This window comes from Sprattus sprattus (assembly GCF_963457725.1).
Source record: "Sprattus sprattus genome assembly, chromosome: 20".
In the NCBI taxonomy this organism is placed as follows: domain Eukaryota; kingdom Metazoa; phylum Chordata; class Actinopteri; order Clupeiformes; family Clupeidae; genus Sprattus; species Sprattus sprattus.
The window spans coordinates 13361084-13373583 of record NC_137918.1 but is presented as its reverse complement, the minus strand read 5'-3'; the positions used below and the strand labels follow the sequence as shown (position 1 = coordinate 13373583).

The following is a 12500-nucleotide window of genomic DNA, read 5'->3' as shown; positions in this document are numbered from 1 at the left end:
AATCAGGGAAACATGCTGTACAGCCGGCACTGAGGATCACTTTGCATTGTTTGCAGACGGCGTATCAATACTGACAATATGAATGGGCCAGTCTACACCGATTACATAAATAACTACACATTCACAAATAAGTGGACTACACACACTATTGCTGGAGAGCATTGTTATTCCGGGTACTCCACAGTGCATTGATAATTGGCGCAGCTCCATAAGTGCCTTGCTAAATGGCTAAGCTCCACACTCTGTGTGCAGCCCATGCATTCACACTGGGGATGGCTCAGTTGTGTAGTGGTCCCTGGAGAAGTGGGTATACTCTTTAATTTTTTTAAGCAGCCCATACAGCACAGGATTAACGCCCTGTTTTGAGAAGTGGGTATACGCAATGCTGACAGAAAAATTATTGGGTATACTCCGAATACCTGCGTATACCCTGGACTACACCACTGTGGGGATGGCTATTACTGCACAGTCATAAATAATTGATGACACACTTTTTCAATGGGTAAAGTTGTCTTCTCCAGGAAGGCCTGTGTGCACTGCGTGGGTTAGGGGGACAGTGTCATGCTAAACATGTTCTTTCACCAAGACAAATCCTGGTGTTTTTTATTGAGCAGGCCTTCCAATCTCTTCACCTTTAATAAGGACCAAACCTGGAAAATATGGAGCCTTTAATTGGCCTTTGGGAAAAGCATCGAAATGCCATCTGAAGTCACCTACCAAAATGTCAGCCAGCAAATCTGTCCTCTGTACAGTAAGAGATAAGAGCCAGAGAATACTCTTCCTCATCTCACTGTTTTGTATGCAGTGTATTTGTCTGCAGATACATGTTGACGCATGCAGAGCTACTGAGTTATTTTTGAACTTTGAACTGCGTCATGATAGTTACATAGAAGAGAGGCCTTGCAGACTTTTAAGTGACTGTGCCTTCTGCGCCTCAGGATAACTAGACGTCTGCGCGTACCGCATGGAATGGACTAACCTACATCAAGACGTGGCGTGTTTTTTTTACGAGGATATAGATTTAGTTAGACTGTCCTATGAACTAATGAGACTAGGGGACGTGCTACGGACGAAGCAGGGAGAGACGTTTGCATGTTGAAAGGCTCAATTGCAGTGAAGTGGAATCGAGACAATGAGAGTGCAACAGAGCAAGGTGCACGCCAACGGCAAAAAAAAAACAGCTATAGAGCTGCAGCAGAGAACGCATAGGAAACGATGCGACGAAATGAGAAAACAAGAGCGAGCAACTCGGAATACTTACTCATATTATTATTTTGCTATTATTATAATATTACTATCCAAGATAACCTTTAAACTACATGGCTATGCATAGCCCATTCTATACATGCATCATACATAGTTATAGTTTTTGTTTTCAAATCAAAGAATTCCACAAGATGGAGCATGCACAAAGTTTTAAAACAGGTATTGCAATCACATCGTTGCAACAACGTCGTAATTGTTATAACAATATTGAGGAAGCAGGATAATATTGATTTTTTTTAAAAAAAGATCAACACACCATACAAGTTCACCCGATGTTTTTAACTGATTGTTAAATTTCTAATTTACTTTCAGAAGTAGTAAAATATTCGCAACTCCTCTGAAAACAGACTTAATTGAAATATAAAACTCTTTAACACTTTTTGAGATATTGGAGTGAGTCGGAGTCTTGTTAAGTAGCCTAAATGAGTCTTATTGGTCTATCAAAACAAATAAAAACTGAAACGTACACACATCCCGCTCCACACCGGAGATGCATCCCCTTGCTGGGTCTTCTGGTCGGGTCGTACCCGACTGATGCCCACTGCACCCAAGACGATGCTGGAGATGCCCAGCCCTATCTCCAAAACAGATAGAACCAACAGACTCCAGATGATCTTCCGGTTGGTACACATCCTCGATCGGACATTGTTACTGGTCACGAAAAATACAGGAGGACCCGCTCTGGACCCACCGAGAGCGGTGTCGTTCAATCCATCCTTCGGCAGAAAAATGTTGCTCAGGTTCCGGAGCGATTTGTCGTTTAACTTGGCCGCAGAGAGACTTGGCTGCCTGCTCTCCCCAGAAAACAGTTGTTCACTCTCCAGTCAAAAGCGATTGAGAAACAGGCGCTGGACTTCTCTGCGGCATAAACAGTCAGTGCCCTCCGCCGCTGTCCACGGTGCTTAAACACGTTAGATCAGCCCTCCTCAGCGCCCTTTTGCCCTCCCCTTGTCTGCGGTAACACAAGAGCTAGTAGTATTTATTCAATCAGCAGATATCCACTCGTTCAGCGCATCCGCACTTTTTGAGCTCTGTTTCAAAGCAAGAGTGTTTGGTTTCTACTCCCATGTGACTTGCCTGCGGTTTGGGACTTTATTCCATGCTGATAATCGCAAACCATCACTTAACTCAAGAAAAAAGCAAAGGTCCTTTTACTCGTTTCAAAATATCTTAAATGCCACCATCCAGCAATATGACTGTGCGCAAAGATTGGTCACAACACATTGCCTATCCAAGGCTCTGCATACAGTTTAGAGAGACTCTTTAACGGTAGCCTACAGTGGGGATATTGGGCGGGCGCCAATAATAGAGATAATGCGATGTCTCCGATCTTACTGCGGGTGTCTGGAGGTGTGCTATACCTAGAGTTGCCCCCTTCTATGTGGCTAAATAAGGGACGCCCCCAAGCTCCCGCCCCTCCACCGCAAGTCCTACATACATCCGCACGGTTTGAAGCGCCTTATTGCGAGACAAAATAACAAAATCGTTTAGAAAAAGAAGTGTAATACAATATTCGTATCGTACCTTGGATTTGTCATACTGATTGGTTTCGCCCAAACACGACTGATGCATCGCAAATTGCTTTGGGTCCTTCCCAAACAAACGGAAACCATATGTATCTGTAAGCATTCCCAAATAACTCAAAATAAAGTATCTTTGTTTCCGTGGCAGTTGTTCAGTCAGTCACTCTCTCTCTCTCTCTCTACTTGGTGTTCCATGAGTACTTTCTGTCACTCCCTGCAGCATTAAGCAGTGGTTTGTCCTTCAGAATGACTGAGTGAAAGTCGGCAAAGGACAGGTCGAAGCTGAGTGGGATCAGGAACTCACTCCTTATCAGCTCCAGTGGCGCAAAAAGTGGGTATGCGCTGTATGCGGCGCATAGGGGCGCCGCACCCATGGAGGCGCCAAAGCGATGGTAAAAAAAAAATAATATTAAAATGTTTGGGGTATTTTCTATATATAGCTACTGTTGTGCGTTTCTAAATAATTTCTGCATTTCCTTAATGTTATATAACATTTTAGAGGACTAAAGAGGCTAGAGTAGGCGCCTCATCTCTTAAGATTCCATAATAGAATTTTGACATAGAAGAGGGAGCGTGAGCGCCGTGACCGCTGAACACACAAGCAGTTAGAACTAGGCTACGAGTAGTGAGTTGGTTGGATGGAAGATGGATAAAGCAAAAAAAAGGGGGGGGGGGGGCGCCAAAATTGTTGCTGCATACCCCCCTGACACTGGGCAGTTGCATCCCTGATCAGCTCCATAGAGCACAGCATGCAGAGCTTGTCGGTCTGTAGCTCACCGCTCAAATTAAACTTTAATTGGATTAATAAACTTTTCCACTTTTTCCGCTTGTATAACTGATTTGATTTCACTAGATGTTGTGCTATTCTCAGCACTTGGAGGATCTTTAGTCTGTACAAAACGACGTGTAGGAAAATACGCAACACATCGCGTCCCTTGTCGATTTAACACAGGACGCAGCATTTTATTTTCCAACGTAGGACAATCCCGCATTATAAGGGACGGGTGGCAACTAGCTATACCGGCAACAGAGGCGCGCGTCAGGGAGCACTCACTGGGCTGAAGATCCATCACTTCTATGCGTACCACAGCGGGCTCATGAAACGCTTACTAAGGCCAATTTTATCCCCACTGTCAGTCAATTACGTAACTATTTTTGAGGGGGGAGAGATAGCCATCCTTTTAGAACTAGTTATAGGGGTCCAATTTATTTTCAGTAAAATCGGGTGCACAAGAATACGCTCTCTTAAGTATCTGTTCCAAATATGAGGAGGCCAGGGAAAGAATGATGTAAGCAGCTGATCACTATCTCTGTCGAAGTAATCAAGCAGCTCTGTCTGTGATACTGGTCTTTGCGACAGTGTCAGTGTCCTGCAGTAACTCTAATTACTGTGCTGTGTCCACACTGCTATATTACTGGCTTGCAAAATTGATTGGGCATCTATCTTGTCAGCAAACAACATAGAATTCTCATCCCAATTGCTGTTGTTAAAATGTGGAATATATAGAGGTCATTAAAGTGTGCTTCATGACCTCTTGCGGGTGCAACTTTAATGCTTTGCTCATTTGGATTTAGCGCCTCTTAAACATCCAAACGCATCCTGTGGATGCTGGAGAGCGCACTGAGAGGTCTCCCTGTTGGCTATATTTAGCTTTCAGTATAGTGTTATTAGCATTCAGTAGTGTTATTAGCATGCGCTTCTAACTGTGGGGTGCCATAGTCGTATTTCACACCAGTTTAAGGCAGGGGGGGTGGGCACTGCTGTTTCAGCAGAATAGCACCTTCCGGCGATGCTTTGGCGTTGTCTGCACATTCAGGCCTTCCAATAATACTAATATTTCTCTCTCATTAAACCCATTTCATGCCTTGTTTATCGCTGAGCAAGTGCTCCCTAATTCATTCTCCCAAACAGCTGTGGAGCTGGGGCTGGGGTTTGACATCGACCAGTGTGAATTTTATGACGACGTCAAAAGTGTCCTGATTGATGGAGGCAGAAACTCGGAGGCAGGGGTGAGATATCATGAGTGAGTCAATTTCAATCGTGGATAAGAGTGAGTTGGCAAACTTCTTAGTCTAGGAATGGCGGGGAATAGTCAGAGCAGTTTGGAGCATTCGCAAAGAGGCTATTAGAAACACTCACATGGGGGCACTGTGGTGCAACCAGTAGCCCCCCTGACCACATTCGGGCTTGATGCCAATGGAGGACACAGGTTCGATTCCGGCCTGATGTCATTTCTCCTGTCCACTACCCACCTCTTCTTCCTCTCATTTCCTGTCCCACTCTTCACTACAACTGTCGATTAAAGGCCAAAAAGCCAAAAAATAAATCTTTAAAAAAAAAAGAAACACTCACATGGAGGACATGACAAGCGTGTGATGGGCTATAGAGCTGTCTATCAGGATGTCTAGTGGACCCTGACCTAACCAGGACTTGTCTAGGAGTTAGACTTTGATGGAGTAACGGGACCAGCTCTCTGAGTCCTCTGGAATCTCTCGCTGCTGTCATTCCTTAATACCAAATACTGTTCATTGACTGACACTCTCTCTCTCTCTCTGTCTTTCTCTGTCTCTCTCTCTCTGGGGAGTTCAAAGGTCACCACAGGTGAAAGAGAAGATGCTCAAAATTGGCAACACTAAAACGATTTCCCATAATCAATAACCTGCTTTGAGGGTCATAACTCCAAAAAATGATTCATAACATCACTCGACCACCAAAACCAAACCGCACAATACCATTCATAATCATACAACCTCATGATGTGAGTGTCGAGTACGTTTGTTTACTTTCCTGAGGCGTTTCAGTTTACATTACTCTTGCAATGGGATCCAGATGGGTCGGCCCTATAGTATATAATAGCTGTAACCTGATGCTTGTTTGAGGCCACAAAACCTCCGATTAGATTTCTGCAGCAACAGCTTCCACGCTGAGTTACGAGGGTGTGCCGGGTCGTCGTGGTAGCACTTCACAGTCTCAGAGGAAGCACAAACTGGCCGTAATCTCGCAATCGATTCTAATGAGTAGGACCAGTAAATGCTGACTCATCACTGTCTGTGTTTCAGTGCAAGCTCCCCTTTTAAGCATAGTGTGTGTGTGTGTGTTCGTGCATATGTGAGTGTGTGAGTATGTGTATGTGTGTGTGTGGGTGTGTGTGTGTGTGTGTGTGTGCACGTGTGGTCCCTTGTCTTGTCCATGCCCTCAACTGGCTGCTAGGTAAAAATAAAAAATGCTGATTTTGATGGTCAGTTTGGAGACTCAGCGGTGATCGGAGGGGGCCTCTAGAAATAGCTGGTCGAGGAGGCTGGGCAGCGCTATTTATAGCTATCTGCTGCCACTCAATGTTGCGTAATGAGGAAGGAACCATGGGGCTACTGTTCACACACACTGTCACACACACACACACACACACACACACACACACACTGTCACACCACGGCAGGGTGAAACCAGAGTTCTGAAGAAGGACTGGCCCTCCTGTTCCCCTCCCTGCATGCCTCCGCTTCTATTTATTTATTTATTTATTAATTTTAACTTTTTTTTTTCTGAAGCATGCCCCAAGAAACTGTGCCATCTTCTATCAATCACGTGTTAATTGGCATGAGTGATGGAAGAGGGAGATAAGCAGGGACAGAAAGAGAGGGAGAAAAAGGAAGGAGAGGAGAGGAGAGGAAAGGAGAGGAAGAAAGAAAAAAGAGGACAGACTCAACTTGACAGACTCAATTAAGCAGCTCAAGCTCCCCTCGTGAATGTAGTCCTGTTTTTTTCTCCCCCATGCGGTATTCATTTCTATCAAAATCACACTGTCAGGTATAATAGAGAGAGAGAGAGAAAGAGAGAGAGAGAGAGAGAGAGAATAAAGGAAAGAGGAAGAGAGGCATGTGGAAGAGAAACTAGAGAGAGATGCTCACCCCTCCTCAGAGATTCATGCACTATTTTTAGTCATCTGTCTGTTTATGTTTTTTTGCTCTCACACCTCTGCACATTGTCCCTCTGTGCCCCCGCCCCCCGCCCCCCGCCGCCCCCGCCGCCCCCGCCGCCCCCGCCGCCAGCCGCCCCCCGCCCTCCCCCCCCCCCGCCCCTGCCGCCACCCGCCCAAGGGGCGCAGAGGGAGTAACCTTTGCACGAGTGCACAAGTTACCTCACAGACTGCTCCCGCTGAGCCAAGGCTGAACCCGCCCCCCCCAACCCCCCCCCCGACATGGGACAGATCCACTCTGACATCAGAGGATGCTGAGACTGCTCCGAGTGCCCTTATGTAAACGCTGGTGTCTCCAAAGGAATGAATGGAACACCTGGCAGCATTTGGCTGCTTACCGTCACAGACGCGTTTGAAAAAAAAAAATCACTGTTGCCTCCATACAGGCTCGGTGTTGATGAGCATTAACGAGTGATGTGTGTATTTGCCATGCGCGCGTGTGTTAGTATACATATCAGCCGAAAAACCTTTGCGACAAGTTGACATGGTCATTCAGTGTCTCCACAGGAATGAATGGAATTTGAACACCTGGCAGCATTTGGCTGCTTACTGTCACCGACGCGTTTGAAAAACAGGCTGGTGTTGATGGCATTAATGAGTGATGTGTGATTTGCCACGTGCGTGTGTTAGTACATATCAAGTTGACATGGTCATTCAGTCGCGATTCATCTGGATTATATAACGGTCCGGGGCCCTGCCTCTCGTAGGCATCAAAGGGGACGATGAATCACAGCGGGAGCCTACCTCACACGAGCAGATGCTGCAGCCGTGGTCCCTACAGCCTCTCGCCTTTGCTTAATGGACCACGAGGGACGGCTTCGCTCAACAGGGGCCCTGCCAGTGAGCGTGTGTGTGTGTGTGTGTGTGTGTACATGCGCGTGTGTGTACTCACCTTTGTACACGAGTATGTGTGTGTACGTATGTGTGTGCGTGTTATCTTGTTTTTGTGTGTATGTGCGTGCACACATTTGTGTGTGTGTGTGTGTGTGTGTGTGTGTGTGTGTGTCATCTGCTCACAGAAACAAAATCACTGCCTGTTCATGCGTGAGACTGAGTTGTGGCTAAACTGTCACTGATGCTGACCTGTTTATGTCCCTATGTCCAATACAGACACACACACACACACTCACACACACACACACACACACACACACACACACTGACCTCCGCACCTGTTTATGTCCCCATGTCCAATACCGACCGGCCATAAAAACGCAGAGTATGTGGCCTCTATCTGAAAACGCTTACTGCTTACTGCCTGCAGCCTCGTTCCTGCTGACTGGACTGGGAATCAATGAGGCAAAGGGAAAGTAAAGGCACGGTGAAACTGATTTGTTTCATACATGACCACATGTTTTACATACAGTACATGTCTTAATAACATGGACACTTTCAACCCGCTGCCTGCTGTGAGAAGTGGGATAACCATCAAATTGAGTGCTTTGTAGTGGAGTGCTTTTTAGTTGAGTGCTTTTTACACTCTTTTTTTTACACAGAAATATATGTGCACGTGTGTATACATATTTATCCATACATGTACTGTCATTTACTGACTATAAATACATTGATTTTGGTATATTGCTGCAGCCCTGTTGGTCATACTTGGGGGGGGGCTATATGAATTTTTATCATTGGGCACTTGGTGGTGGTTACTAAAGGCTGATTTATGCTCAGTTACGTAAGCGTAAGCGCAAGCGCAAGAGGCCACGCAAGCCCCTTGCGCGCCCCTTGCGCGACTTTTCACGTCTTGCGTGCGTCGGCCCCTTTTTCTAGACTTGCGCCATTTTACGCAAGCCTATTGTTCTGGGTGTGAATTGCTTGGCAACACCCCCAACGCAACGCGTAAGCACCTAGCAATTCATGCTCCCTTTAGAAGCATGCAAGGGCCTTAATGCACAACTACCACCAGAAGCTGAAAAAGCTGCTAGCCAACCACCAACAGAATGAATGCTACTACCAGAGACCAGACATTGTTTCAACGTGTGTGGACTTGTGACATTAGATGCTAGCCTATTGATAAATGGATGGATATAAATAGGAGAAACCTGCCAAATACTACTAAAGCAGTCTAGTGCAAACTCTTACCAGGTAAAGCGTGAATTGGTCTCTCTCTCTATTTAACCTTTCTGCTTTTCAAAAATGCACTGAAGGCCTGAGCTTTTGTAGACATTACTAGAGAGACTGTATGCAAATGTCCGAATCCATTGGCTCAGAGTTTACCCTGCCAGCTGCATTACAAGTCCTGGTAGCCTAATGTCTGATAGGGAGTGAGCGGACACGTTGATGACATCTTAGGCCTTTTACACTGCCGTCACTGTTGCTGCTGAAAGAAATGTTACATATGTGCTGTTTTAGCTTTAATACATAGCAAAACCACCTATTAATAACTAGCAGGCTAGCTAAACTGTACCGTTAAACGTTCTCAGATATCCGATTGTAACTCAACGTAATTCAAGATAAACGTATTTATTTATGATCATTTACTGTCTCACAACTTTAAAATAGCTAGTAACATTAGACACACACACACACACACACACACACACACACACACACACACACACACACACACTCACACTCACACACACACACACACACACACACACACACACACACACACACACACACACACACCACAACCACGTGGCACTTAGTTTTACACCTCGCAAGGTAACATTTGAAAAAAACATGGTTAAAGGCACCCAGTGCAACATTATATAAACATTCAATGAAAAATAAACATTCAATTTCTAGTCTTTTTTACACGTAGTAAGTTTCAATAACTCCATACCATTACATTTCGACATTCAAGGAGCAAAGATGAGACGTTGTTGTGTGGTGAGAACTGATAGAAAATCGTAAACAACAACAATCGCCATAGGGGAGAGGCCATTTTTCCATTGACTGGAATCCTGCTTTATTTATTGTGGGCACCAATAAATAAAGAAAATGGCGGCGATTGTTGCTGTTATCGGAGTTATTGAAACTTACTACGTGTAAAAAAGACTAGAAATTGAATGTTTATTTTTAAGCCTTGAAAGTTGCACTGGGTGCCTTTAATACACGGGTGCGATCAAGGCATGGTTTTCCTTTTTAAAATAGCATAAACACTATCACGAGGTTTACATATGGTGCAGCTACTTGTCGGGAAATTACGGTATGCACACGTGTGTACATATTTAAACACACATACTGTACACACAAACATACACACTCACACATGCACACAAAAACATGCACTTTCTCACACAGGCACACACACAAACAAACACACACAGTCTGACTGCACTGATGTGACCTGACGTTAACACATATACCGCCTGTTTTATTATGGACTGCTTGGCCAGCACCATGCAAGGGCAACGGAGCGTGCTCTCAGTCATGTGTAGCTTCACACACACACACACACACACACACACACACACACACACACACACACACACACACACACACACACACACACAGAGCATTTGTGTTAACTCAGCGCGCTCAGACGAGCCAGCTGTTAGCACGACACTTTTTAATGTTGAATGAAGTGCCTCAATCGGGGGGGGGGTTCAGATAAGGGACCCTGACCTCAGTGGACCGCGCCGGAGGGGGGAAACCTCGGACGCCACAGAGCTATGACATTAGGGTCGTGGCTGCGGTCTATGAATGGACACTGAGTCCCCGCCTCTCTGTGGGAGCTGCCGTCCATTAACCTTTCGGGCAGTGCAGTTTTGAACATTCTAATAAAAGAATGCGTCCATCCGTGAATGGGTGGACTCGGAGATGCTTCTAGAATGCTTGCTCTCTTTTCTCTTTCTTTGCCTCCTGTTTCTCTCTGCCTGCTGTTTCTCGCCCCAAAGGGTTTCAACACACACAGAGCACAAACAATGGGGCGCTATGATTAAATCTAGTGTAAGCATAACTGCACTCAGAATTCCGAGATAGAGAGAGAAAGAGAGAGAGAGAGAGAGAGAGAGAGAGAGAGAGAGAGAGAGAGAGAGAGAGAGAGAGAGAGAAAGATCATGGGAAAGAGAAAGGGAGAATGAGGTAAAGCTTTCCTTGTGTTGTCAGTGGAGATGCATACTTAGAGAGGCCCTGCTGTAGGCCTTGTTGGTTTAACCTGCAGCAGAAGTTAGAAATATGAAGAGAAGGCAGGGGGAGGAGTTATCACTAATCTCCAAAAAAAAAACGGTGGCGACTACCATCAGTCCTAGTTGAAGGATTCAGTTGTTGTTCTGTTTTGGAGCAGCGTTTTTGTTTGGGTCTTTATTTGTTTGCTTGTATTTTCCTTCTCTGCACGATGGGAAATCCCCTAATTCCCCCGTTGGACTTAAAAACTCTCTCCTCAGATGAGCGTTTTTGTGATTAGCCTGAATAAAAGTGATTCAGCCACGGCGCCCTCCCTGTTTGCCACGTCAGGGAAGACTCCTCAACACACAGACACACACACACACACACACACACACACACACACACACACACACACACAGACACACACACACACAGACTCCTGGAGGCTTGTCAACAGCAATTAGCGTGAGTCACAGACGCTCACTGGGGCTGGTTCTAGGCAGTGATTCACCACGACTCACACACAGCCATACACACACACACACACACACACACACACACACACACACACATACACACACAGGCCACTGACGCTCTGGTCCCAACCCAACCCCCCCGCCCAGACACCACAAACCCCCAGCAACCCCCCCCAACATGATCTCCATACCGGCCATACCAGAGGCCTACACTCCCTCTCCCAGGAGTATATGGCACACACACACACACACACACACACCCTAACCCTTACCCTTAACGGTGCCAGTCGTGCCTTCTAACACACAGATGATGGAGTGCAGGTCGAGATGATGAGCATGCCTGCTTTTCAGGATGTAAATACACAACACACACACATGCTCACATTGCCCACTCACTCTCTCTTTTTCTCTCTGTCTCGTTCGCTCTCTCTCTCTTTCTCACACACACGCATACATGCATGCATGCTTATAAGCACACACATGTAAGCACACATACAGTATATAAACTCACACACACTTCTATGTACACACGAAAATACACATTTGGACATGCATACATGTGTACTTCCACACACACACACACACACACACACACACACACACACACACACACACACACACACAATGGACTCAATCTCTTTGGATTAAATGCAGTAGAAAAGACATGAATGGATGGATGGTTCAATGGATGGATGAATGGATGGATGGATGGATGAATGGATGGATGGATGAATGTGTGTTGTGGATGTTGTGTAGTTAAAGGCTCCCGGCACCCGAGGCGTGACTCCACAGGAAGCCGGCACCACACGAGACAATCTGCCATCATCGTGGTCATTGAGACAAAAGCACATTGGTCGCTTGTGGCCAATCTCCTGGGAGTGAGGTGCCAGAAAGCACGAGACTTCATATCCCATGATGCAGGCCACCAACAGCAACAATCTACTCAGTGGATACACACACACACACACACACACACACGCACACACACACACACACACACACACACACACACACACACAGACACACGCCCACACACACACACACACACACATACACACACACACACACACACAAACACACACACACACACACACACATGCAAAGGCATCAACACATGAAAAGGATGTGTTTTACACGCCATTATGAAGAGAGGTCTTAGGGGATGGCGTCTAAAGAATACAGCAAACACACACATGAACACT

General features: G+C 45.9%; 1 protein-coding gene across 2 annotated transcripts in view; it reads right to left on the bottom strand.

Moving 5' to 3' along the window:
- tmem196 (transmembrane protein 196) overlaps positions 1-1898 on the bottom strand; it is a gene marked incomplete at both ends in the record, with an annotated part of 16406 nt that extends 14508 nt beyond the window's left edge. For both annotated transcript variants that reach the window (XM_080858901.1, XM_080858902.1), the window contains one exon: positions 1734-1898. In XM_080858901.1, the coding sequence (XP_080715027.1) occupies positions 1734-1898 (165 nt within the window). The remainder of the gene's footprint in view (positions 1-1733) is intronic.
- Positions 1899-12500: the final 10602 nt, after the last annotated feature.